The sequence below is a fragment of the Perkinsus marinus genome (genome assembly GCF_000006405.1).
Source record: "Perkinsus marinus ATCC 50983 genomic scaffold scf_1104296934368, whole genome shotgun sequence".
In the NCBI taxonomy this organism is placed as follows: Eukaryota; Perkinsozoa; order Perkinsida; family Perkinsidae; genus Perkinsus; species Perkinsus marinus.
The window spans coordinates 187261-214997 of NW_003214825.1; the positions used below are offsets into that span (position 1 = coordinate 187261).

General features: G+C 45.1%; 6 protein-coding genes across 6 annotated transcripts in view; 1 reads left to right on the forward strand and 5 right to left on the reverse strand.

Annotated features, from left to right (window-relative positions):
* Pmar_PMAR022598 (hypothetical protein) overlaps positions 1-5369 on the reverse strand; it is a gene marked incomplete at both ends in the record, with an annotated part of 11968 nt that extends 6599 nt beyond the window's left edge. Inside the window, 6 exons of the mRNA XM_002784906.1 lie at positions 2977-3124; positions 3457-3647; positions 4369-4552; positions 4780-4875; positions 5159-5254; positions 5301-5369. Of these exons, the coding sequence (XP_002784952.1) occupies positions 2977-3124; positions 3457-3647; positions 4369-4552; positions 4780-4875; positions 5159-5254; positions 5301-5369 (784 nt within the window). The remainder of the gene's footprint in view (positions 1-2976; positions 3125-3456; positions 3648-4368; positions 4553-4779; positions 4876-5158; positions 5255-5300) is intronic.
* A 1747-nt stretch (positions 5370-7116) lies between these two features.
* On the forward strand, positions 7117-13911 carry Pmar_PMAR022599 (hypothetical protein). The gene is made up of 24 exons (XM_002784907.1): positions 7117-7191; positions 7240-7283; positions 7330-7443; positions 7491-7544; positions 7628-7717; positions 7773-7909; positions 7962-8048; positions 8099-8177; positions 8698-8772; positions 8825-8977; positions 9090-9221; positions 9351-9411; positions 10088-10266; positions 10311-10395; positions 11404-11500; positions 11743-11830; positions 11874-12017; positions 12290-12423; positions 12469-12604; positions 12652-12757; positions 13028-13147; positions 13201-13397; positions 13584-13671; positions 13722-13911. Exons 1-24 carry the CDS (start codon positions 7131-7133, stop codon positions 13754-13756), a joined length of 2496 nt encoding a protein of 831 aa, XP_002784953.1. The 5' UTR covers positions 7117-7130; the 3' UTR covers positions 13757-13911.
* Positions 13912-16384: 2473 nt separating this feature from the next.
* Positions 16385-17662, reverse strand: Pmar_PMAR022600 (Major intracellular serine protease precursor, putative; the record flags this gene model as incomplete). The annotated part of the gene is made up of 1 exon (XM_002784908.1): positions 16385-17662. The coding sequence occupies one exon, from the start codon at positions 17660-17662 to the stop codon at positions 16385-16387; it is 1278 nt and encodes a 425-aa protein (XP_002784954.1).
* A 1975-nt stretch (positions 17663-19637) lies between these two features.
* Positions 19638-21314, reverse strand: Pmar_PMAR022601 (maternal embryonic leucine zipper kinase, putative). Its single transcript, XM_002784909.1, has one exon. The coding sequence runs from the start codon at positions 21243-21245 to the stop codon at positions 20286-20288; it is 960 nt and encodes a 319-aa protein (XP_002784955.1). The 5' UTR covers positions 21246-21314; the 3' UTR covers positions 19638-20285.
* A 2646-nt stretch (positions 21315-23960) lies between these two features.
* Pmar_PMAR022602 (hypothetical protein) lies at positions 23961-25143 on the reverse strand. The gene has a single exon (XM_002784910.1). It carries the CDS (start codon positions 25126-25128, stop codon positions 24268-24270), a length of 861 nt encoding a protein of 286 aa, XP_002784956.1. The 5' UTR covers positions 25129-25143; the 3' UTR covers positions 23961-24267.
* A 2572-nt stretch (positions 25144-27715) lies between these two features.
* Pmar_PMAR022603 (hypothetical protein) overlaps positions 27716-27737 on the reverse strand; it is a gene marked incomplete at both ends in the record, with an annotated part of 375 nt that continues 353 nt past the window's right edge. The window contains one exon of the mRNA XM_002784911.1: positions 27716-27737. This exon is cut by the window's right edge and continues 4 nt beyond it. Within this exon, the coding sequence (XP_002784957.1) occupies positions 27716-27737 (22 nt within the window).

Genomic DNA, 27737 nt, shown 5'->3' on the forward strand with positions numbered 1-27737 from the left:
GTTTCACGACTACCCGTTTTACGTGAAGTGGCGTCTTAAAACTCGTCGTGAAAAACGCGATATTCGCGGTGATATGCAGTAGTCGTGAAATATGTTTTTCATATCACTAGGGTGGTGAAACTCCCATGTAACAATAACTATGTGTTGTGATGAGAGTACCCGTTTGGGAGTGTGATGATAGCGACAACTTGTTCACTATAATTTATCCGACAAAATAACACACATTTGCATCGATCAAATTCACACGTAGTGTACCGTACCTTTCACGCGCTCTCCAAACTCCGGCTTCAACTCGGCGAGAGCTGCGTCCACTGAGGCTTGTTTTCTTGAGGATATCTACATTGCATTTTTGTGGAAAAATGGTTTTCAACGATGGGAAAATTATGGAGAAATTATTGTTGGTTTCTGTACACTTCTACCCTATAATTTGTATATAAACTCTTCTGAGCTCAGCTGAGGAAAGCAAACATATATAAATATTTCACAAAATGTCTGTGCACTTCTACCCAAATTCCTAAACTGAGGTGGAAAAAGTAAACATATATTCCTCCTCTAAAACCAGTTTTGTGATATGTAATCGCTTTCCTCAGCTGAGCTTTGCACTGGAGAATTTCCCAAAATTTCCTCAGAATTTCATACAGGCACCAACACATGTTGGTGAGCTTACGATAACTCTGCCTCCTTCTTGCAACATTCTGGAAGCGATAGCCTTCCCAATTCCAGCAGTGGAGGCGGTTACTACGCAAAGACGGCCTTCGTAGCGGCTAAGGAGAGGACGAGGGGACATTGCAGGTTCACCACCTGACGACTACTGCATATCACCGCGAATATCGCGTTTTTCACGACGAGTTTCACGACGCCACTTCACGTGATAAAAACGCAACATCGGCGCTCTCGGAAATGTACACGACTACGCGAAAAAATCGCACGCAAGTAAACAGCCGCCTCCTCCTCTTCCATCGTCTTCTATGGTTGATGTGAGAGAACGATCCTAAGAGGAGTAAGGAAAGATACCACTTTACGCACAGCGAAGATTCTAAAGGATGAAAAGATACCACTTTACGCACAGCAAAGATTTTGGAGAAGATACGTTTTTACGCACAGCGAAGATTCTAAAGGATGAAAAGATACCAGTTTACGCACAGCGAAGATTCTAGAAGATGAAAAGATACCAGTTTACGCACAGGGAAGATTCTCACTACTTAGTTATAGGGGTTGGTCTCGTAGTGAGGATCTGTGAGCTTCGAATATGTGGAATAAAAAGGGTCGTGGATGAAGTTCTTATCAACGGGGAAAAATACCAAATCTGAGGAGGAAAAATTTTTTACAGGAAAATTTTTTTTCCGAAAAACTTACCGGTGATGTAAACTGAGAAGAAAAAGATGAGGACTGTCAGCCACTGAAGCACCGGTCCGTTGTTAGACCAGGCGCCGCAGGTGAAGACTATCAGTGCGATCATCAATAGCACCTCCGCAGCTGAAAATGGAAGAGAAAGGATGATGTGAAAATATATATAGTGGAGTTTCACCACCCTAGTGATATGAAAAACATATTTCACGACTACTGCATATCACCGCGAATATCGCGTTTTTCACGACGAGTTTTACGCCGCCACTTCACGTTAACGGGTGAAACTCCAGTGATTTACTGATAGTAAATTACTATATATAGTGAACCTTATATATACCCTATATAATGAAAATTTTCGAGGAATTTCTGGAGTTTTTTCTGTTGGTTTTTGTACACTTCTAGGACTCAGCTGAGGAGGAAGGCGAATATATATATTCCGCTTCCAATACGCGTACACGAGAGCTTACTTCGACGTGAGGCTGTTGACATACTGGGAATGTTAATAATGCAGTTTAACACTAAAACGATGCAATATTTGAATTCTTAACCAAAGAGAAAGAAAGTTCAATGTTGCCTCTTTGCCGTAGCCTTCGCATAGTGGCGTGGAGGAGATGCAAGATTTACAAGACTTTGTAAGGTTGAATAAAATCGATTAGTTGGGCGCGCGCTTTTTACAAAATGGAATAGTAGCGTAACTCAACTAGCGCTTGCCTTCGTGCAGATTGCATGAATTCGACGGTTTTGGATTCATTCTACTGACACTACTTTAAGCAACTATCCGACCTGAGTATCATGTCTGCCCGTTGATGGATGCTATATTCTCCCCTTCAGTTCTCTTTTCCCTCTATCTTTTCTATCTCTACCTGCTCTGATCTGCCCTTTGCTCTGGGCATATCTCTGTGGCTTGTCTCTGATCGTATTGATTCTTCATCCTCTGCTTCCTGGTTGAAGATTACATCAGCGAAACCTCTGCTCTACTCAACTACACCTCATCATCCGTATCTCCTGGTGTGTTGCGTCTTAAAAAGGTTCAGCAGTGCCCTATAGTCCTGCTATTATTGTCGGAATTCTGCGCGCGCCCAAGTGATCGATTCTTGCGGTCGCCGGCTCGATCGATCACATCTCGGGTTCTTGACCGGGAGTATTCCTATTATTTTAGGCCAATAACCATGGATCAAAACCTATCGTCCGAGACAACGTGAAATGGCTGAAAAAAGCCCGAAAAGCCTTAAAAACACGTGTTTTTTCCATTCTTTCCATATTTTTCCATTTTTTCCTCTAGCAAGCTTTCCGACGGAAAGCTTGCTTCGTGGAAAGAGTGGAAAGATTCATTCTTTCCATTTTCAGCCACCCTGTTTTGTACAATTTTTCCGTGAATTTTCATAAATTTTCGTAAAATTGTAAAATTTTCACCATTAGTGTAACGAGGAAACTCACGAACTGAGTTGCCGAAAGCAAATATATATTCCCAACCTGCTATAACTGGTTTCTGCACGATCACTGAACGACTCCGTGAGAAGAAAAAATTAAAACAAAAATCTGAAAAATTTTCATACTTTGCCGATTACATAATATTTTGATATCTATTATTTCAATTTTTTCCCGAAAAATTTCCGATTTTATTACCAACTATATCGCCATCTTTTACGATCTTCTCGAGGTATTCAACAGCTAGTTCAAATCGTCGCGGATCAGAATCTTCCAAAATTCGCGTCATTTCATAAAAATGCAAAATGGGTAACAACCCCATCTGGAATGATTCTTGTTTATCGACCTAAATACACTCTAATCAAAAGCAGCTTTAAAAGATAGCCTCTCCCCAGGATTTGATAACAATGGGGAAAATGATGTTGCTAATGTGATGACATTTACATGGGAAATTGTGTTCCTGACCATATGAGAAATTCAAAACGATTGAGTGCTCCCGGAAAAATTGGAGTTTCATGACGCGTGAAGTGACGTAAAACTCGGTGAAAAACGCGATATTCGCGGTGATATGCAATAGTCGTGAAATATAATTTTCACTAGTGTTTTTCATATCACTAGGGTCAAGAAACTCCAATATATGTTCAAACTCAGAAGTACTCGACATGTCCATCAACGGACCTCTTCTGAATCTTCTTTTGAGGGCAGCTTTTGCATCTTATCTATTCTGTTTCTGCATGCCTTATACCACTCAATAGCCGGAGTAACATTGCCGTTTTTCAGGGCTTCCTTAATGCTCCTTATTTTCTCATCAATGACAATATCAGGTTCGAAATCGCCACTTTCAAGAGCTGGGAAATGATCCATAGAACCTACCGAAGAGTCATTGTGTCTAAATTTCCCTACTTTTCCAGGAAATATGTGAAATTCCCGGGAAAAATTGCGAAAATTGCTTGGTAAAATCATCTACAAACCCGACCAAGGAACCACGATGACTGAATTTGTATATTTTTCCAGAAAACATATAAAATTTCCGGAAAAAAAACGAAAATTTGAGCATTTTCTATCATACATTTACCAATAAAATCAAGCAATTTTCACAAGCAATTTTTTCATTTTCATTTTGAAAATAATATTTTCCCGCAATTTTTCAGCATTCAAGCGTTACGCGCCCGAAAACTCGGAAAAATTTAGAGTGTGAAAATTAATATACCAAAACTTCCGAAACCTCATTTCATTGTGGATTGTAGCTAGCACGATGCAAGTTCTTCTGATGAGAATTCTACAAGTCTCGCCCATAATGCGACGAGTACCGTTTTTCCCCGAGGTAAAAATTCCCTCGATGCGAATTTTTTTCTCACGATGTTCTCATAGAACGGGCAGAAATTGCAGCAGTAATGAGCGTATTGGTGACAATGAGAAAATTTTGAAAAAATTTCGAATATTTCTCTCCCGATTTATGTATGACACTTCGGAATTCGATGAGAAAACCAAAAATGTACTCCAACACTGCGAAGAAATTCTCAACAGTTTTCTTTTTTTCTTCCCCACAAGAACGCTCCTAAAATTATCAAATAATTTTCCGATGCTCACCCGTCTTCGAGTTTTCCACAACTCGTCTCAAGGTGTGTGCAAATCCGTTCCGAGCGAGCCATTCCACCAACAGGAAGGTATCGCTGCCTTCCCACTCGGCGAGTTCCTCATCAGCAACCTCGTCTGCTGATGCTAAGTCGTCTATTGCCGTTACGCGATGCTTGATATTGTCAACTAATTTCGCCTGAAAATTACCATCATGGCTGTTATGACTCAAATTACCAATTTTTTCTGCATATTCAATGACCCCATTATTACTAATTCTCAACATGAAGAGTCCATCAAGAAGAACTTTTCCTACTTTCACCGCGGCGAGTGGGAAATAAAAATTCAAAATTTTTCTGCCGAATTCGGAACTCTAGAGGAAGTCGAAAGATCAATTCCATCGTGTGAAAACCTTGAGAAACTTACTTGTTCACGTTTCTTCTCGTACAGTCGTTTCTCAACGATATCTAATTTCTTCAGCAATTTCTCGACAGTTTCTGCCGAGTTTCCAGCCGAACCAACCTAACGTAGAAGACGGATTTACCATTGAAAAAAGGTATGAATTCTCTTCGACACGAAACGGGAAATTCCAATGTTGACAATCGAGCGTTATGAAAGTCAGAATCGCTTCCCACAAGGAAAAAATAATTCGAAGAATTTCGGGTGATTCTACCAATTTTGGTGTCACTGAAAGTCTGCGAATAATCGTGTCAGTCTCGACAGATTACGAAAGTCCATCGACGAGAGAATTCTAGTGTGGTAGTGAAATAGTAGTGAAAAAATATTCAATCGAAGTGATACTCACCTTGCCGCTAGCAATGAAGTTATGAATCAACAGCAGTTCCCGCTCGATATCTTTGCGGTCTCTTCGAAAATCAGCCGATAAGACCTCCAATGGCAACTAAAAGCACTCTTGAGGGTGAAATACTTAACGAGTGATGATATACTCGCAAGAAAGATCCTCCACATGTGAGTTTCCTCCGTTTACCAGTATCGTTATCGCCGTCAGCGCTCATGTGGATGTAAAAAATTCAAAACTGCCTTCTCTGGAGAATTTTTCTTTTGGCCGACCAGAAAAGTCCTCGTATTCCGTTGGTCTCTCGAGCACTACGATGGAATTCTTTTTGCCCGCATTTTCGATGCAAATCCACCCCATTCGAGACTGTTACCATCTCATTCATAAGAATGGAAATTGATAACAAGACACGAGCAAGTGCACTGATGAAACTGCTGATATGCAAACCTGCGGAGTTCTACTCGTTCCGAAGATCAGAAAGTCAGTTATGCTCGTGGAGGCTGAGGCGTATCTTGAGTGGCATATACCTCTGGCATAGCTGCCCCATCCCTAATAGCCTATTCCTAATAAGGCATCTCGAGGTGATTCCGAGTACGGCTCTTTGTACATCTTGGGGGTGGCATAGGTGCCCCATCCCTAATAGCCTATTACTAATAAGGCATCTCGAGGTAATTCCGAGTACGGCTCTTTGTACATCTTGGGGATGGCATAGGTGCCCCATCCCTATTAGCCTATTCCTAATAAGACATCTCGAGGTGATTCCGAGTACGGCTCCCTGTACATCTTGGGGGTGGCATAGGTGCCCCATCCCTAATAGCCTATTCCTAATAAGGCATCTCGAGGTAATTCCGAGTACGGCTCTTTGTACATCTTGGGGGTGGCATAGGTGCCCCATCCCTAATAACCTATTCCTAATAAGGCATCTCGAGGTGATTCCGAGTACGGCTCCCTGTACATCTTGGGGGCTGGCATAGCTGCCCCATCCCTAATAGCCTATTCCTAATAAGGCATCTCAAGGTGATGCCGAGTACGGCTCCCTGTACATCTTGGGGGTGGCATAGGTGCCCCAATCCCTAATAGCCTATTCCTAATAAGGCATCTCGAGGTGATGCCGAGTACGGCTCTCTCTGCATCTTGGGGGTGGCATAGGTGCCCCATCCCTCTCCCCCATTATGGCACACAATAACTGTGCGCGTGCGTGCAGAGCTGAGAACCGTACTACGGCCGATGATAACCAAAATCGACCTGTTGCCGTAAATAGTGACAGAGTAGTCCAAATTTAGTGACAAAGCTTGACAGGACTCCTGAAGTATTGGTCGCTTGTAATAAATGGTCTTAGTGTTGAGCGGCTCTAATGAGTCATTAATGATCAATTCACATACGATATGTGCGGTCGGAGACATTATTTGGGACTTCTATCGGGAGGCTCACGAGATCACCACGTGGTAGAGAGGCTTCTGATGATGAATGTTCACAATCCACAAACCGTGGATTCATCCCCCGTAAGATATCCCATGCCCTACGGAGGGCCGGTCACACCTGCGTATTTTGTGAGGAAGTGGAGCGCGCTCGCCCAGGGGAACGCATGGGTCGTTCGGCTAAGCGGGTGCTCATCCGGCGTCGTGCAATTCGAGTTATCGTTCATACAAATGAGTGAAGGAATGAGTTTCTCGCTGATTCAATAATAACAAGTAATAATCATCTGATGATGGTGGAGCTGGGCGTGCGCGCACACTGCCGTTCCATTCGAAGGTGATCAGTGACCATTGCTTCAGCGCCTCTGTAGCTGACACTAATAGGGGGACGAGATCGACCCGAGTATTAAGATACATCCGCCTTTTTTTGAATAGCATTCCCAAAAGGTCGAAAAACATACACCGCCTGATTCGAACCCTGTGGCTCTGGCGTGACGGCGTCACGCTCCCCCATTCACGTGACCTTCCACAACATACTTTAGTCCCCTTTTTGTCTCGGCCTCCACATGGACTCCTCTGATCATAGAAGGCTTGATGATGAGGAAGAACTCTTGCGTCACTTCAGTTGTAGTAGTCTTTGGTGAATCTTGCGCACACGGAAGATTCTCTTTTTAGTGACAACTTCTGGCCAGTCCCCAGCCAGTATTGGTGAGGCCGATGTAGGAGGCGCTGCGTTCGCTCATGCTTGTCCACCTTCCCTCTTAGACCCTACCCACAGGCTCGCGTTCCCTTGGGAGTGCTAGTACGACCGAGGGAGGCGAGTCGAGAATGTCGTGTCCGAAAGCGCCCAACGCTGAACACCAAGCGATGCTAGAAACCGTAAACGACGTGATGTTACCTCAATGGTCGAATTTCGGGGTCCTCAGGTGTGGCCTTTGGTCATGGATAATGTGGAGAAGAGGATGAACCAGATGGAACAGGTAGTGAGTCGTCGGAGGGAAATTTGTGGTATATTAAAGGCTCTCATTATGAGTATCAGTAGATGGCGTGGTACGCTCTTCAGGCGCTAATAAAGAGGCACAACGTGAAGATGATGAACGAGATGCAGGAGGTGGTCAGACAAATAACTACAGCGAAGACTAGAAATGAAGAGGTGATGGGATCGAACCAGGGACCTCTCGGTAGCCACAAGCGATGGTTCGGTGTAGATCCTACTCGCCTATAACACCCGCCTGGGGGAAATCACTAGGGCTTTGACGGACCTAGCTGAGAAGCAAACTTCCTCTGATTCGGTTGATGATCTTAAACGACAAATTAATCTCCTAAGACAACATTTGAACATAAGGTGAGGGGGAGGTCTCGGGTACGATTCCCAGTGGGGGCATTTATCTTTACAGGTGTGGTCAAACTTCAGAACAGGTGGGTCAGTTGAAGCAATCTGTGATAATCACTCTACAAAGGGAAAGGACTGAGATGCAGCAAAGGTATGTGAATGTCCCTCACACCACCACACTTGGTATGCTTCTTGTTATAGAATGTCGCAACTAATGCGCAACGACCTAACTATGGTAATCCACCAAGTGGATCGTCGGCTCAAGGAAGGGCATGCGCAGGTGAGGGTGCTGATGATGATAGTGTCATAGACCTCTTGAAATGAAGGATATATTTTATTACTTTATTATCAATCGGGTTTCCCCAATGATAATAAAGTAAGGTTTCCGTTCATATAAGGCAAGAGCCCTTAGGGAAAATATGCACGTAGTCAACTACATGTGTAGGTGACATTTGTGGAAATTTTGAGGAAATTCCCATTGGTTTCTTTACGCTTCCATTTGAATTTTCATGTATATTTTTATAATTAGTGAGGAAACTTCTGGACTCGGCTGAGGAACACGAACACTTATTCCAACACTGGGCAAGAGCGAATCATCATCATTGATTGTCATCGTAACTGTAACGTTGGCTAAAGCCAAACTGTGGTGACTCATCCAGCTTTGAAAAATAACGTCTCCCCAGGATTTGATAACAATGGGGAAATTGATGTTACTAATGTGATGATGACATTTACATGGGAAACTGATTGAAGGATGTGTTCCTAGCCATACGTGCTCGACGAGTGTTTGTAATACTCAGATGCTCGCTCTGAATCGTGTCGTGAGGGAGCTCTGTAGCTTGACGGAAGGAGGAGAAGGTCTACTCACCGAGATAGTACGTGGTGTAGTTCAGACTTGAACCACCAGCGTTTTGTGGAATTCATCAGCTTCCTAATGACGAGGGGTCTTTGCCATCCTTGGAGCCTAGCAAGATTTTGAATGATAATTCTCGTGGGAGTAACGCTGGTGGCACGTCGGTGTCAACTAGCAGTTTCCCTCGTCAACAACAGCAACAACAACAACAAACACAGCCGCAAGGGGTAAGGTGGAATCAGACTATATGGTGCAATGGTAGAGTGTGAGGTTGTCCATCGTAAGGGTCCATGTTCGATTCCTAGCCTCGTGTTTTTCCGGAAATTTTCTTATCCTCAGATGAGCACTACCTTACCAGGCTTCAATCGACCACAAGGTTCGACGGCCGGAGCAGGCGCGGCAGCAGCAGCTACGTCCTCCTCATCATCAACCGCTATGAACATTAATTCAGCCGCTCCTAAAGCTGCATCGGTAGGTCCTACTCGGGAATACTGCCTGATTCGACACATCCGAAATGAGTTCGTTATTGCAGTAGTAGCTGTTGGGGACTTATATCTATGAACTAGGACGTGGTGTGAATGTTCGGTTTTTTCATTTTAGGGTAATGCGGCGCAACAGGCGGCATTGACAAAAAGGATTGCAGAGCTGATCAAACGGCAAGGTAGGGGAGTCTATATAAATGGAGTTTTACGCGAAGTAGCGTCGTAAAACTCGCGATATTCAACGCGATGACATGCAGTAGTAGTTGTGAAATATATTTTCTTTATTACTAGGGCGGTGAAATCCCAATATACTAAATCGTACTGATGTTTTTATAAAATAAAAATAATGAGTTTGATAATATTATATAAAATTTATATCACTCCTGATAATGACGAATGACAAAAATATAACGGAGTTTCACGATCACCCGTTTTACGTGAAGTGGCGTCGTAAAACTCGGTGATATGCAGCAGTAGTCGTGACATATATTTTTCACTAGTGTTTTTTCATATCACTAGGGTCAAGAAACTCTAATGTAGTATGTGACTTTTGCTCTGCAAGTGTCGGAATGCTGAAGAGTTGATCTTGTTGACAATGTTCTGATTATCATCATTATCAAACAGTCGCGGCAGAGTTGGCAAACGACGAGATTTTTAAATACATTTATGTGCTCATCAAAAAGACTCCTAAAAAAGTGCGAAATATTCGTACTGGCAACACGTGTCCACTCGCATTGAAAATATTTCTATGGAGTAATACCCTCTCAGAAATGGGACGTTCTGAGAAATATGGTATGATATATAAATATAAATTATTTTCACTATTACTATATCGAAGAATACTTTCTTTTTCAGGTGTTAACGTATCGTCCCAACCTGCTATCGCCCAGTTGCTGGCGCACCTGCCGCAGCAACAACAGCAACAACTCCAACAGCTACTACAACAACAACAGCAACAACAACAACAACAACAACAACAACAACAACAACAACAACAGAAGACGACATATGGGATGGCGCCCTCGACAGGACAGGTGAATTTACAAGACGGGGATTTGTGATATGCTGTTGTTATTAGCAAACTTCTCTGAGATCGTTGAATACCCAGGCTCAGCAGCAGCAGCAGCAACAGCAGCAACAGCGTCAACAACGAGCCTTGAATAGTAATGTTGGGGTTATGGTATGAATCTAATATTCAATAATTACTAATAAGGGAGTTTCTGGACCCTAGTGATATGAAAAACATATTTCACGAATACTACTGCATATCACCGCGTTGAATATCGCGAGTTTTTCACCGAGTTTTTCGCCACCACTTCACGTAAAACGGGTAATCGTGAAACTCCAATGCATTGTAGTAGCAACTTGCCGGATGGCATGGTTCTAGTTATATTCTCAATTTTATGAGTAGCAATATGGTTTACAGCGTGATGGGGAAAGTTCTCTTTATACGGTGGTGATCGTAGTGTAGTGCTGGAGGATTATATGTTGGGTTTACACACCTGAGCTCGGGAGTTTACATATGAATTCGGGTAGCTGCTGAGAATCTCTCAAAATTTCATCAAAATTTTCATATTTCATATCCTCATATTCGGAGTTTCCTATACAGTGTTGGAGTAGGAATATATGTAATCGCTTTCCTCAGCTGCTGAGCTCAGGAGTTTCCTATACAGTGTTGGAGTATGAATATATGTAATCGCTTTCCTCAGCTGCTGAGCTCAGGAGTTTATATACGGATTAGCATAGGAGTGGAGTTTCACCTGTGTTGCGCGAGGTGGCGTAATACTCTGTGAAAGTCCCAATATTCGAGGCCTGCAGTAGTCGTGGAATATACTTTTCACTATCGTTTTTCATCATATCACTAGGGTCAAGAAACTCCAGTGCACAGAAACTAACACGAAGCTGCGAAAAATTTTCCAATTTTAATATTGTCACGGTGACAATGTCACCAACACATTTAACAAGAAATTGTAAACTATTCGCCATTGAAGAGACAATGTCGTCTTTTCTGCGTCTGCTGCCGTTGTAGTCTAAAACTAAAGGGGGCTTAGTTACCATAATTCTCACGTTTCGAGGCGTGATATCTTCTACGTTTAGCGACAACTCTGCTATGTAGTTGACCATGTGCATATCCCCCCTCACACATAGTCTCATCATTTTTATTATCACAGGTCTATCGCAGCAAGGTCCATCAAACGTCGTGGCATCTGCTGGCCTCTGTCCCTTTATCTCCACCTTTGGGTGGTGTAGTTTTGGTGACAATTGCCAGTAAGGAATTTCGTGGTGCTCGGGAGTTTTCTCGCAATTTGGGTAGAAGTGTAATACAGAAAAAATACGAATTTACGGAAATTTCCTCTTAAAATTTTCATATTGTCATTCAGGGTTGCAATTACTCCTAAAATGTAAGGAGTAATTGGTATCACCAAAGGTTGACCGAAGTCGCGGATTACTAAAGATTCCTCCACGAATATACACCAACATATTTTTAACTGATTTGCTTGTCTGTGAAGGTACATGCATATGATCAGCAATAGGGAGCCTCTCCGACAGCTTCCGTCGGCTATGATAGCCCAGTTACAACAGCAATACGCGGCTCAGGTGAGCGTTGAGGAAATGCAAGATTAGCAAGATTTATTCTTAGGTACTGTCTGGGCAAATCACCACTAGTGCTGAGTTGATGCAAGCTATTGCTAACTCTGGCGCTGCTAAGCAAAACCAAGCTACTACTACTGCTGCTGGTGCTGGTGCTGGCATGCAGTTGGGTTTCCAGGCGGGGACTGCAACGGTAATGTGGATGGTGTCGTAAGAATGTGGTCATTTAGGCTTTTTTTAATAAGAAAAATTTTTGTTCAAAATTTAATCAACCAATTTTGCCTTGCCCTGTCCGAGGGCAGTTTCAGAAGGGGAGAATGGTAGAGATCGTTAATAGATGAAATATTAAACGACCATGCAATTTTTCAAGGGGAAAATTGAGTTCGTGATGTGATGGCATTTACATGGGAAACTGATTGAAGAATGTGCCCTCCCTCCCTTGGGAAGATTAGAGTATTATGTCAGGTTTCAACACCGTCATCGTCGACATCTGGCCCCCAGCATGATCTGATCGCCTCACAGATAGCGCATCAGCAGGAAGGTCTTAGCATGGGTGCCAAGGCGAAGACTATCTCTTGCAAGTTTAACGCTGTTGGAAAGTAAGCCCTTTTATGATTTATAGGACTACTCGGAGGATCTAACAGGTGCGCATATGGTTCGCGGTGCGCATATAGGCATGCAGGAGAAGGCGCTGCTGTCGGTGGCGGTAATAATAATAGCTCGTCGACTCAGCCTACTACTACTGCTGCTATTCTAGCTGCTATGGCAAAGGAAACGCGGGTGGGTTCACTACTATGGGGGTGATTTTGTAAAAGGGAATCTATCAGGCTCAGCAAAATGCACCGTTATTGACGATATCGCAGCAACAACAACTACTGCTACAGAAAGGGCAACAGCAGCAGCAACAGACGGGGACAGGCCGACAGTTGACGGGTGAGTGCTTCGTCGTTGCACGCATGCACAAGGGATGCGAGCTACTAGCGATAATCATTTACTCATAGTCTGGTAGTATTTTCTGTGTGCATTAGTCATATATTTTTTATTTTATCATTTGCTCGCCTTCACAGTGTTGGAGGGATAACTGTTCACTTTCCTCGTGAAAATTCTGGTAGAAGTATGCGAAAATCAGTAGACAGAATTTTCGTATTGTCACTAACACATGTAGTTGACCATGTGCATATTCCCCCTCCAAACTGCGATTAGGTCCAGGGGTGAGCGCGGCTCGAAGCTCATCCGAGGGGCCTCGCGCTGCTGAGTCACAGAGCAAAGATATGAGTGATTCGATCAGTGCGGAAGCGGTGACCAGCGCTTGGCTGAAAGATCGTAATTATTTTTAGCGGAGCGAAGCGTGACAGGATTGCATTTTTCGATGGTAGATTTGTCTGGAACGTCGTGGGCGGAAAGATTAAGCTCGGCAAAGCCCGAGCCGCCTTCCTCCCTCTTTCGCGATGGGAGTGGTGATGATGGGGCGGTTGCTGCTGCTGCTGCTGCTACGCCACCCTCGTCACCGCCCCCTCCGGAAGACCCTACGAAGAGTAGCGGAGACCAGCAGGAATCGGAAGTGAACTACGAGGTATATTATTATATTCTATGTACGCATGGATTTTGAGATGGCTATGATGATGTTACTAATCATGGGAGTTTTATCCATTTTACGTGAAGTGGCGTCGTAAAACTCGGTGATATGCAGTAGTAGTGCTGAAATATGTTATTCATACCACTAGGGTCTTTTTTGTATCGTAGTTCTGTGTTTCCTCAGAGTAGTAGAAACACCGTGGATTTTGAGGAGGTTGTGGTGAAGGACGAAGCCGACGAGGGTGTTGCGGAATCGGCGGGCCCTCCTCCTGGTAGGTTGAGGAAAAAAATTTTGTCCGTATAATTACATTTGTATTCTCAGGTTTGGGATTCGGTGATAAAACCGAATCTAGTTGAATGAGTTTTGTTATGCTTTTTATGCTATTTGCGGTCATCGGTTTGCAAAAGCTCGGCGAAGGTTCGCGAAACATTCGTTCATTTCCTAATAGGTCGAAAGGCTTACAGCCGGTCTCTGATTCAATCCGTTTCCTATTTCGTTACGTTTTTATTTTACATCACCATCATCATCGTCGTATTACCCCCGCAAGGATGGTCTTTGGAGTTGGCAGTTGTTTCAATAGGGATTGGGTCGTCATTGGCTGCTGCTGCTGCTGCTGCTCTTCACGGTACCGTGGAGGGGTAGAACTAGGACTGTTAGTTGCCTTCTAGAACTATGGTGAATTATGGGCTACTAGGCAATGTTTAGGGAAGACCATAAACAGCATGTGCGGCAGCGACCAATACACCGATGCTTCTATGCGAGCAATCGCTTATATGCCGATATTCTGCTCCGCATTACTGCGGACGAAGAGCGTAGCTTCTCAGCGGTTGGAACTGTACGAGAGAGTTGCCTTTCAGCGACGTCTGGTTCGGGACAGCGATCGGCACAATCGGCACTGCCGGTACGAGAGGCACCCTGAACTCTTCAAGCTGCCTGGCTACTAGCCAGCGGCTAGTGTCGGAATGTTTCTAGCATATATTTTCTCTTTCTGAGGTCTCCGATGTAGGTTGGTCTAATGTAGGTCTGAATGTACTAGACCTCAACTACTCTTCTCATTGTAGGAGAGAGTAAAGGAGTAAAAAGAAGTATGAATACAATTATTGGGAATAGGGAATCACTACTCAGCTTAGCTTCAACTTATCGATATCTTGTCGTCACGACACAGCGCACAATCCTATATCATTCTCTCACACTACTAGGTTCCAGAAGCACTCTGGGTAGCAAGCCTCGGTGGATTCGGCAGAAGATTGAGGCTTGTTAACGAGCTGTTTGTTATCTTGAGTGTACCTTGCGTGTCTCCGTCTGCAGATGACATACACCCGGCCACAACTCGAAGGCTAGATGTTCGAACCAATTGCCATGCTGCTAGTGGACTCAGGCTGTGATCTTCTTACTGAGAAATTATTACTACTGTAGAGACGCGAAAGGGAACATACTTATCATCCTGGCGCTGAGAGGACAGCGTAGCTGATCATTCGTTTTCCCATTTGACGTGTTGATACACGTTATGCTGATTGGTCCTCGTGACCTGTAGGAAAAACTAGAGTTGAGATCCAACATTTCTTAGCATGCTATTCCCATGGTAGGAGTGTAGAGGTGTAGTTGGCGAGATTGAGAAAGCACTGATTCAAACTACGAAGTCTCCATAATCTATCTGACCATTATCTGGGAAACTATCTGAATAGGAATATACTAGGGTATGTGCAGAGAAGCTCCGGATGAAGTCGAAAGATTTTATTCCAGAAATCGCGCCGTTTTTCCAGCACACCTTCGCTCAACCAGATGGAACTCAAGAAGCAGTATAGATCAGAAACTCTGATTACGAACTTAATCTGTTCACAAGATAACTGGTGTCTCGACTGTGTGGGTTGTGCATCGAGTGTGCAGGGAAGCAGCACTTACACACTTGAGAACCATGGACTATGAAACTTGACGTATCGGAGCATGGCGCACCCAAAACCCCAGAGAGCATGTTGCATGCACCGAAGAGAGATAAATTCCATTGTATTAGTGGAGACTCAAGTTTAAGATGCTGCTGCATGATCATTGTCGCTGTCCCAATCCCCCGTAACACACAATCATGTCTTAGCTGAGATTATGATGAAGATAGTCCTCGACGGCTAAGTATAATCCGACAGCCTTGTAAGGCATTGCAATTATATCCAGTGTAGTGTTATCTCAATGGGTTTCAAATCATCAACAGCTGCACAACTTGGTGCGACCACGTGGGGCATTGATGAGGTGTTGTTTTTTGCTTACATCATTCAAGCAAAACAACACCCCATCAATTTGAGTTAAATCACACTCACAGGTCTTACCTGTGGGTAACACTTCCCAATAGGAAATCACCAGAAACAAACATGGCACATTTCTCTGCGTCTTGCCAATACGAGGCAATTCGCCGTGTTCAAAGGTTTCGTGGCTAGTGATGAGGAACAGGACCGATGATCGACGATTATCATACTTTCCCCACAATTGTCATTCAACATCCTTTCGTTTTATCGCTCGCTCTACTCGTGCCCGAGGGGTTTGAGCCGTTCGACAGCAATAATCTGCTTATCCCACAACGGCTTTGAAGATGACTTCAATTGTAACTACAACACTAGACATCGACTAGTGCAGTGGTCGCGCATACCAGTGCAGGTTCATTCCTGCCGTGAGTCGTCCTATGATCCATCAAGAGAAGCACTGAACCCAAATCATGGATAAGTAGTTCATATTCCTTTCTACACTGAAAACGTTCCTGTGATAAACAAGATCACCTAAGTTGTCAACGAACATTCAACTCGAGGAGCATGGTCCGACAGGAGATCTAGCAAGGGAACTACAACTCAATAAGTAGTTCAATAGCAAGAGAATGAGCCGAGAAAGCGATCCAAATGATGATACGATGTGGGACGGAGGCTTCTCCCCTCGATAAGAGATAAGGGGAACGTGACATTTATTGACTAAATGATTTTCAGCGTCCGTAGCCCTTGAGGGCGCTACTCATTCTGGAGGGAGCGGCTAAGCACCTGTGTAAGAGCCATTTGAACGGCCTTGAGAACATCCAGTTCTCCGATATCAGATAGGTTAAACTTATTAGGTATACCGGCTGTCCTAGAATTTATGATAGTGTCTGTTATATCCTGGCCTTTGAGACCCAGGGTAGCCAGCAAAGCCGCGACACCGGCAGTAGTGGGGGCCGACATCGATGTTCCACTCTTATAACCGTATGACCCTCCTGGCATGGTCGAATAGATATAAACACCGGGAGCGGCCACCTTTGTAAACGAGCCAGCATTCGAAAAATCAACCAGAGAGACGGTTTCGGTTGGGCTAGAAGTACTGGCAGCGACACAGAGCATAGATGGGATTTCTGGCGCAAAGGAGCAAGGATAATGTGGATTATTCTCTATTCTAGCCCCGTTATTACCAGCAGAAACAACTGTAACATGGCCAGCAGCAGCGGCGTTCTTGAAGCCAGTTTTTTCGAGCTCGCTTGTGGAACGATCACCATATGAATGGGAGGACACTGTAGCCCCATTCTCAATCGCGAAGTTGAGAGCCCTCATTGCGTCACTGACCAGGTAAAATCCTTCAGAGTCAATGAACTTCAATATCATCAGCTTCACATGGGTCATCGATCCATCGATATTCGCCACTCCTGCAATACCGATGCTATTATTAGTCTGAGCGGCTGCATTCCCGGCGCAGTGAGTACCGTGGCCGTAGTCATCAGTAACATTAGTAGTGTTCGTTATGAAGTTGAAGCCGATAGAGTTGTCAGATGGGTTCCTCCAGAATTGATTGACCAGATCAGGATGAGTCATATCAACACCACTATCGATGATGGCCAACACGACATCCTCCAGCTTCCGTCCGGCTGAGCGAGCCGCTTCCCAGGCAGCCCCTAGGCGGATAACCTCGAGGTTACGCTGGCAGGAGGAGGCGGGATCGTTGGTACCGAGAAAAGGATTGCCACCAGTACAACTGGTGGTAATTATGGGAGATCTTTGGGCCGTATGTGACGGGGGAGTCGGGATCAGACTGACCCCAGAGTCGGGCTCACACTCAAATTCAATGCCGAGCAAATCTTCGGCCTTCCTCAAGTAGTTGAGAATCTGACTATGACCAACTGAGCATTTAGACTCTACAATCTGGATCCCTATCGCCTTCAAGTCATATACCATACCATCTTGTGCGAAACATCGCTCGCACTTACGATCATCTTGAGTGAGAGTGTATGTTCTTCCACCAGAAGCAGATACGACCTGTGCCATCATACTCGGTACATGACGGATGTCGAGTCGGGTCCCACGATAAGATATCGTGACCAGCGTGCGGTTGGAGACAGCCCTACCGAAGGTTACGGCATAAACGAGTAGTGTCGATAAGAACGCCGAGTGTGCGAGCATGATACTATGAAAATGACACTCCTTAAGATTCGAAAATAACTGATAGACCATGGCTTGCATTGCTACCTACACAGATAGACCTATACCATGCTTTATGTACTCTGAGCCTCTCCAGCTCAGAGGAGGAATAAGCAGACCTAAAGCGTATAGCCAGAACTTGTAGTACAGCGTGTCGCTCCCGAATTTTAGGAATGTTTCAGTGCCGAGGCTGTTATCTCGCGCGTGCAGCTGATTATATGGTCCCTGCATGACACGCAATCGATAACGCTATGTATTCGCGTGTGTTCATGCCATGAACAATCCCATGAACTTCATTAGATTGTTCACGAGAGCCTCACGAATTGCCCCTTCGTCAGTATCAGATATTGTTTCATACCCAATTCCTAGTGAATAACTCTAAGTCCTCTACTGACTCTGAGTTGCCACTAAGAAGGACCACGCTGGAGCTACGAGAAGCTACAGTAGTTATCTGGCGCTGACGGGACATATCTTCTAAGATTCATGGTCACGCCGGACAGTAACATGCAAGGCCAACGTCGGAGTACTGCTTCGAGTAGTCGTCATCTCGTCATAATCACATTGTGTTGATCCTAGCATTGAACCTGATCCCGAGTTTGCTGAATCTGAAAGCCGCCATGATGAGACAGCGAGCGGATGCTGCTTGTGAGTCCATTTGTCCCTGTATTCGCGTGTTGTTTTGAAATCCAGGAACCACGCCGATTCTAGTTCTCTAGCGAGGAGTAAATTGCATCTTGCATAGCTCTGCTACCTGCAGACCGCAGCGCCGGAAGACAGTTGTTCTTGCGGCCATTGTGCATGCGTCTCTTCTAAGATTATACAGCGACTGTGACTATCTTAGCGACATAATGTCTCGAAGTACTGAGAAATGTATGCGAGAGATAGCGCTGCTATGCCATCGGTCGATGAGGCTGAAAACTCAGCTGAATGATGCGCCGGTTCTCCAACCCAACACCCGCAAGTCGGAGGGATTGTTATCTGTGAGAATCTGTCGATTCAGCGAAGTGTTGTGGTTGCGCGAGTTATCTCAATTGTGGTAAAATCCCTAGTAGGGCTGTCCCTCTTGTTATTAGTGCTTATCTGCCACTATTAATAAGTTATTGTTCTCACTGCTGTTACCGTTCATCAGTCACCACTAACTGGTAACCGGGTTCTTGTGTCGAGCAGTGCCAAGCCTGATACTCGATAACCGGCGCGCACGGTGAAACGGTGTGACATGGCTGTAAAGCAAGCACGACAATTCCAGTTTTCACTTGAGTAGAAGCACCCGGGTCCTGCAAAGATATAGCTCTCATTCGAAACGATTTGCTCCCTAGGAACGATAAGATCCCACCGATGAGAACGAGTTCGACGTAGAAGGCGCGGGTTCGATTCCCAGGACTGTCAACTCAATACGAGAGTAGCTATATTCGGTTTTATTCTGCATCTCTAGCAAAGCTCCATCGTGGGTCTGCAAGTCAACTATGATGTAATTTCAGCGTTAAACGTCAACTCTAAGGCGATCAATGATGACACTCACGCCGGAAAATGACCGCGCCTAGAAAGCTGATGGTGGTACTCCTTCTTCGACCGGAGCACACTTGAAGCTCAAGTGACAATATGGAAATTCTGGAGAGTTCTCGTTGGTTTCTCTATATTTCTAATCCAATTCATATTTAATTTCCTATGACAAGTGAATGCCGAACCCCCTGGATTCAGCCGAGGAAAGCGACCATATATTCCAACGTTGATTATTACGGTAATCCGATTAACTCTCGATGAATTTGGGTCGTGTGTTGGGACATGTCCTCCCTTTTCTTGAGAAACACAACGCATTGAGATGTCGAGAAAAAGTGGTTATCCGTAGTAGTTGTTAATAGACTCGATAGTGGTGGGGGATTCAATGGTACGATAGATAGATGAGAGCAGCGGCAAAAGCAAGACTAGAAGTGATAACCATATTTTACCAGTACGAGTATTCGTGTAACGCACTTAAAATACTCGTAGTGGCCACGTGTTAGTAGTACTAGAAATACTAGTACTAATGGTAATGACAGGCAAGGTAGTCGAAATCCTAAACTAATAGTGTTGGTATCGATAATACTGCTAATTCGACCATCAATAATAGCAGCAACAACAATTGTCGCTTTCGCAGTACGACGACATAAAAACTGCAACCTACCGTTCTAAGGGTTAAAATCGCCCTCGGGTAGCATCCCTAAATCAGCACATTCAGCATCGCTAGTAACGACAACCTCCTTATTGTCAAATCAAGGCTGGAGAGTGTATCGCCATCAGAACCATGCTACAAACGGTGTCAACCGGATGCATGGGGATTCACCAGAAATCGCGAGGTGCCCGAAAAACGGAAGTTATATAGCAGTTGATAACAAGAAGAGGTAAATAGTAGATGTTCAGAAGATCAGAAACGGAAATGTTAGTCATAAACGGACCTAGTTTGTATCTTGCACGCTCAACCTAAGGATACTTCTTAATCGATTTGCTCGAACAAGCCTCGAACCTCCTCAGCAGAAAGGAGTTCTCCTTTCGAGACTCTTCTTAATGCCGCCTTCTTCTTAGGCGTCGACGACTCGCGTCTCTCAATAGACGCAAGCGGACTGCCAGTGAAAAGTTGGTACATCACGACAGCGCAAGCAAGAAAATCATCTTCACAACGTTCAGAAAACACAGCGTCGGAACATTCTCCGACAAAGCAATCATCATCATTATCATGCTGATCGCGCTGTAAAACCTGACGCCTCAAACCGGCGTGGTGGGTGCAAGCGCAAACAACTGCGCTTCCGAAATCAACTAAATGCACGTCACCAGAGTCGTTGAGAAGAATGTTCTCCAACTTGATATCATTATGGGAAATACCCCAACCATGAAGAGAATCTAAAATCGTCAATAATTGCATGATGACAGACAGAATAGTGGCATCTTCCCGAACTGTAGATCGCCGTCGGAGCCACTCGTAAAGATCTAAACCACCAAGTTCGGATACGATATAGGTCGCATCACAGTCCTCAAAAACGTCGAGGATCTTGGGCACACCATCAATGTCAAGATTCGCAATAAGTTCCATAGTTTCCGCCTCTTCTGGGCCGTGCCCTGCCATATCCGAGATACAAGGGGGGATCGTCTCATACGGGGGCTTCTCGATAATCTTCAACGCGACGGGTCTTCCAGTTTGTCGACATATTGAGCGACAAACCTGCCCGTACGCTCCTGCCGCTATGGTAGACCCGAGCTGGTAGGAAGTATCAAAGGCCGTGAGGGCGGCATCACTGACTACTCTCATAGGTGATGTTGGAGGAGTAGTGCAACATGTACTGCATGGGGAAGACTCTTCAATGGTAGTAGCGTCTCGTCGAGGTTTTAGAAAGGATAGTTGCAGTCGAGGAGTTACCGAGTCTTCTTCTTCTGAGGGTACATTGAGGGCAGCAGTCATGTTGAACGCGGAGGGGAAGGGTAGTCGAAACGACAATACTTCGACCCTCCGGGGCGCGAAAACTGAAGAGAATATTAACCGAAGTGAGAAGCAAAACTCGATGAGCGATGGATTTCCCGTTGCTGCGTTGAAGCTACTTTGAAAATCCCTTTCGGTCTCGGACACTCCGCCTTCTAAACGGCTAGCAAGGTAAACACCAAAAAACTCGACAACTTACGAATCACAAACAAGGTAACGTCTACTAAACTCCGTTAAACGGCTTGCTAAGGTAAGTACAAGGGAATTTCACTGCTCTACTCTGACGGCAGTCCTCTGCTAGGAGAACAAATTCTTAGAATTCTGTAGTCCTCGAAACTTTCATGTACAACCACAAGTTTACTTTCATGCCGAATACAAGAGACCTCACACACTCCACGCTGTCGCCCTCCCTGGTCGTCGAAGGGAGCACGTCACGGAGGCAGCGCGCGTCATTCTGATCGATATGGTGAAACTCGTAGGATGTCAAGTGGCGTCTCCCATTCAGCGTCACAGATCCTCAGTCGTTACCTCCGACCATCCGCTTGTGGTCTTGTGTTGACATCATCCGTGTATTGACATTATTAATTTATTAATAATTGAATTAATTATTAATTTATCTAAATTATTAATTTATCAGGCTGTCGGTGTCAATGCGCAGATACTGTCTCGCAACAGTTCCATCAAGAAAATTCCTATCGGGATGAGTCACCATGAGCCTCATGGCATGAAAGCGACAACAACGAGTCGGCTCGGCCATTGCCTACCTAGTGAACTCGATATCGCATAAGCTAACTGGATCACCCTGATCCAGAGGAGTGACGACGAGGGAGAGTTTCGCGCTAGGACTGGATGTGGTTTTAAAGCCTACGCCATGCCGCTCAGGACGAGCGACAGGGGGTTATTTCCGCTATTCAAGCTTATTGCGGTCCCGGCTGAAGTGATGGTTGCTGCATAATGCAGCCTGTATTGCGCGAATTGGTGCACACTTACGTGTTAGGTCTGAAAAAAGGTCAATGTGTTCGCAGGATTGTCGCCCGAGGCTGCTTTAGCATCAACTGTGGGATATACGGCGTATAACCGTATACTATAGGCGTATAACCTTGCAAAACCTCGTCGATTCAAACTAGCGTGGGCCACCAGGTGGCTGCCACCTGCATGCAAAAGAATGTGAAAACAAAGGAATGTTCCTTCCAGGCGTGTAACTTACATCCCAAACTTACACCGTGTAAGTATGGGGAATGGCCAATGAGTCACTGGCATGCAATCCAAACGATTCGCATTCGTTACCGGCAGTAACAAATGCAAATTGTTTGCACAAGTTATTATGCATCAAGAAGAACACTTATTCGCCAAACACCGACAACTAACAAGCGAAAAAACCTGAAAGTCCTACGACAGATTTATGATACTGGGTGAGAACACTGAATTAAGGAGCACAGACTGTGTTGCACAGTGATGCTTGTATGCAGGGTACCAGAAACATCTAACTGTTTCGGCCTCATCCTCTCGGGTCAGGATACAGAACGGACATTGGAACTTAACCCGCAACGACGAGTTGGGCAAGTCGTCATCGGCGTCGAGCCAACGTTTGAGAATTTATGACTGGCGAACACACTATCCTTTAATCAGCACGAACAACTGGATGCTACCAAGTCGGATTACATACATGCCTGTGGCAACACATGGCTTTACAGGATATAACGCTGGAGGTAAAGGTGCTCGAAAGGGCACTGAGATCACACACGACTCATTTTTTGTCTTTCAATATCTGCAAATTAATGACATCTAAGACGTCACGTCTTCGTAATATTAGCAGATTCTCACCAAGTGACAGCGAAACCCCTCAAGTTTAGAGAGGCGAGAGGTAGAAGGACTGTATTCCCTTACTCAGCCGATATTTCGGGGTATGATTAGCGACGGGGGGGGGGGGGGTTGAGATAGTCAAAACCAAGGAGTATTCGGCATTCGGTGTGTTGAATAATAAACGCCTTGTCAGACCTTTCCCGTTCAGGTGCAGCGATCAGTAATTGTCCGCTGCACCTGAACACAACTGTTGTGTCGACTACAACTGATCGTGTGAGTTTTAGAGCCTCGCTTTTCCCAGAATGTCTCTCCCTCGCGGGTTACTACAGGTTCCCTTACGAAACGATGATATCAATGTCTATGATGGTTGAGCATGGATCAAATAATGGCGCGGGTGAATGGTTCCGAGGGTGACCCTTTATGAGAGCGTGGTTGAGTTATATATGGATGGTATGAGCCAATTATGACGCATTTGCGATCTCCAGGGGATGCCATTTCCGGGATGGAAATGTTTCAGTCCAAAGTCGTAGACGATGAGGCCAAAGTCCATTTGGTATAGGTCAAGCCCACAGCCGTGAGGTCTGGACAATGGGAAGACCTCTTAAACTTGTCAAAAAACGATTTGAGGCTCAAAGCTTCGGTTGATGTGGTCGCTTGAGGGAAGATGCTCGGTGACGAGAAGATGGATGTTGTGTAGCGATTGTGAAGAGCCTCCAAGTTCTCAATGGGAATTTCCCATCGACCTCAGCCGAATTTTAAAGTTCCGAATGCCAATATGATTCTCCCGTTTCGGATTTGTACCTCACACTCCCCGCGTGTCGACGAAATCGCCGATAGACTGTTGTGCAACCCAACACCACTATCTCCACTGGTTTACTATCCTTATCGGATGGATAATGACGGAATGAACCGGGGATCACGAATCAAGTCAGACTTCTCGTGGTATGTAAAATAATTTATGTTACAGAAATACCAACTTCATGACAACCGTCACATGTGAAAGTCGAATGTCCGGTTCGTCAGACTGGCATACCTTCTAATATCGTAAAATACGTAACCATATATCTTATACATTTTCTCGACAACTGCGACTGTTGAAAAGCAACAAGATCGATAAGCGCACCTCATGTGCTCAAGAGCCGAGACTACCATACTAAAGAAAGAATAGTGAATCACTATTAGTGGTAGTTATAGTCCTTGACTATCCGGAACGACGGGGAAATTTGAATGGGATTCGAATATGAGAGAGGAGGGTGTCTTTCTGGTAGGAGATCTGTAAATCATCTGTGAGCAAATTGAAACCCAGAGAGGCATAGGCTATGTAGTGCCATGCTTCATCCTCCGGAACGTAAATATTCTTGACAATAACCTCTATGCTCGAGTTTAGTGGAGTGCTGGTGTGGTCCGCCTGGATGTCCACCGAAAGCTCATGCCTACTGTTCATGGATGTGTTCAAATTCACATGCGCATGGCCTTGGCCCTGCTTCTCTGCTTGCACCGTACCAAAGTGAGGGACAGTTACCCAGGTTTGCAGGGACACTGGGAAGTCGATTACCTTCCAGGAGTAAGCATCATACCCACCGTTCTTCGAGATAGTTGGTACACTTAACTGCACTTCAACTGAGATGCCACAGAAAATATCAAATTTCCAGATATTCACACCAGAGACATAAATACCCACATCGGTCGGGCTCGAGTCCGACGCGAGAAGCACTCCAAGCTCGAGGTCGAGCGTTTTCCAGTCGCCCTTACTAGAGACGAGCCGTGTGCCGCCATTGACTTGATTAAAATCCTCGAGGATGAACGCGCAATAGGTCCACCCATCGTTATGACTCAAGCAATGGTCGGGAACCTCCTTCACCACCTGCATACGAAGAGAACGTGGCTCGGGGCTCTGGATCGTCTTGCCAGTGATATCGTCAACCATGAAGGCATCCGCGAGAACAAGAGTCATCATTGCCACCAGCATGAGGATGATGTTGGGAGTTCTTGGAGCCTTGGAGGTCTTCGTTGTCTGGGAATCTACCTCGCAGTCCTGCCTTGCCCCAGGAGTATTATTCATAACTTCGTAGTGAGGAAAAAAGTGAAACCTTGATCGTCACATGATGGCGTAGAATCTACAGTATACTGAACTATCTCCTCGGGATTATGACGTGTCAAAAGTGTGTCCTAAGGAATGTGCGCGCGAAGGTTCCCCACAAAGTGTTTGTGCGGACTGAATTTTGTGCGCCCGAGGACGTGTGGGTTCATACAAACACACGACATACAATCGAGGGATAACTTCAGAACTCGCGGTTTCCTATTTTGGACCAGTCGCGCTTCTTAGACTGCCAGTAATATCCGTGCTTCGCGAAAAGTTGTGGATATACATTTTGGGAGGCTTTGTGCGGAATCCACACTGCGGATACTCCACGCAATCCGTGAGACTCACGTGGGTGTCAGAATCGACTGATTAACTTACGACGCGAACCTTGCAGCATCGAATTCAACGATTCTTGAGTCATCAGTCAATTTATTGATTTGCATTTATGTGGCCATACTGCAGCCAAGTGGTAAAAGGAACAACAAGAGGACATGGATTGAGCTTCAATCATTGAGGTGATTGACCGTTACCGAAAATACGATTAATGGATGTCAATCGAGTCAACAAAAGATGCTTCCGCATCAGTTGCGAATCTGGGAGCGATTTCGAGATTACTCTTTCTGTTGCTCATCGCTGCGGAAAGTTATCCTGACAGTTTTCCGAGTCCCCTAGGCCATCTTCGCTGTTGTCGTCACAAGCGAAACCATTACCAAGGATCAACCTGAACGAATTCAACTCTTTGGCGGGGGGAATAGAAGATGATGGAATCGCATCGAGCGGTGCGAAGAATTTGAGATTAAACAAATCGTGGAAATTGGCTGGTTATTCGTGTACACATAGAACTCTACGCTAACGGGTGGCCTGTCAAGTATGATTGAAACTGAAATTCTGTGACCAGAGGTTGGTCTTGAAATGTTCGAATTCACGTGTTGCAGCGTGAATATGGCACGCGCTAAAATATCTTAAGAGCAGCTGTTAGCTGCCAGCTAAGCTGCTGGAGCTTCACAGGAGAAGGAAGGTTAACTCGATGAATTGGGTTCCAAGGTCTTTGCCGATGAGTCATACTGTATGACTCATACAGCAAATCACTGGCGCTCTGTGATATCTTCGAACTCACGCTCTGAGGGGAGGAATTTTATATTTGATACGTTTGGTCGCACACGCTCTACTTACCGGGACAATGAAGCTCGTGTTGATGTGCTGTAAATGGCCCGAGTTCAATATATGGCTCGATCGTTATGAGTTACACTATGATTGAGCATGATGTCCAATAATCAGGATATTTATATAGGCTTTGCTCAGCTCATATAGATCGCGTTTGCAGTGTGGAAAATGATGGATGAGGTGGTAAAGTATTGACGGTAATACGCTACATCACCGAAATTGCTGCCAGCGAAATATCGCTCTGTCACCAGCAGGGTGTCTGAGAAACTCCCGACGGAAACTTTCGCGAAATACTTCCGCGAGAGTTTCAAAAATTTCCCGGGAGTAAAATTTTTCAGGAAACGTTTGCTGAGTGTTCATTTTCGATGTTAGAGACATTCCATTCATCTCATACAGCCTCACGATGATTTGAATGAAGGAGTGCTTAGCTATTCTTGCCCAGTATGCCTCGAACAAAGGAAATATCTCGCTTCATGTTAAAAACTGGGCGGAGAAGTACTGGGCGGAGAATCCCGGGGGGGACCGAGCCCTGGGAACAACACATCATCGCACTCACAACACGGCGGGGACCAACGTTGCGGTGCCAGTACCCAGGTCACGACCTCGTTGCTCCCCCAACGTGCTGCACAGAGATGTGCATTCGCACGAGGACACCTTGGGTCGCCGCGAACATACATTGTATCTCAATTTAGCCAGACCTCTCAAAGAATAATTATTTTTCGGTGTGAAATTTACACTAGATTCTTCAGCGTGACTACCTTAGGTGGGCGGTCTATCACGGACCCAGGCCAGGCGAGATAGTCAGGGACTCTGATCCAACATGGAATGGCAATGACATTGCCATTGCCAGCTGATGATTGGCTCGAATGAGCCGCTCGATGTATAATCTATGCTAAGCCATCCCAAGTTCTTCAATGTAGAATCTTTCTAATGAACGTTTGAATGGAAGCTCCCACTTCAAGGCCTTTCCAGAGGAAGTCTACTGATTTCAAATGAAGTAGTCCTCCAAATGTAAACTAGGGATGGAATACGATGATCTACAGTCCCGTCATGTGCAACGCGGCGCTACTGGCGTCATGATGCAGCATAAAGGAGGAATCGAACGAGTTACTGTTGACGGTCGCTGGTATATGAGTTCACTCGCATATATGACCAACACGATCCGCGGCAAAATTCGTAGTAGTTGATTCAGCAAACAGGAAGTTCTCAAATGCAATAAAATGCAAATGCAAATGCTCAACACCAACTTCATGACAACCGTCACAGGTGAAAATCGAATATCCGATTCGTCAGACTGGCATACCTTCTAATCTCATAAAATACGTAACCATATGTCTAATACATTTTCTCGACAACTGTGACTGTTGATCCGCAAAAGGGACGATAAGCGCACCTCATGTGCTCAAGAGCCGAGACCACCATAC

What these genes read in the sequence shown, in the direction of transcription:
- Pmar_PMAR022599 (XM_002784907.1), top strand. Translation starts at nt 7,131, where the DNA reads ATGGACTCCTCTGATCATAGAAGGCTTGATGATGAGGAAGAACTCTTG. An exon ending in TGGCGCCCTCGACAGGACAG is followed by an intron (nt 10,267 to 10,310) that starts GTGAATTTACAA and finishes TGTTGTTATTAG; the next exon opens with CAAACTTCTCTGAGATCGTT. An exon ending in AACAGCAATACGCGGCTCAG is followed by an intron (nt 11,831 to 11,873) that starts GTGAGCGTTGAG and finishes ATTTATTCTTAG; the next exon opens with GTACTGTCTGGGCAAATCAC.
- Pmar_PMAR022601 (XM_002784909.1), bottom strand. Translation starts at nt 21,245, where the DNA reads ATGACTGCTGCCCTCAATGTACCCTCAGAAGAAGAAGACTCGGTAACT.
- Pmar_PMAR022602 (XM_002784910.1), bottom strand. Translation starts at nt 25,128, where the DNA reads ATGAATAATACTCCTGGGGCAAGGCAGGACTGCGAGGTAGATTCCCAG.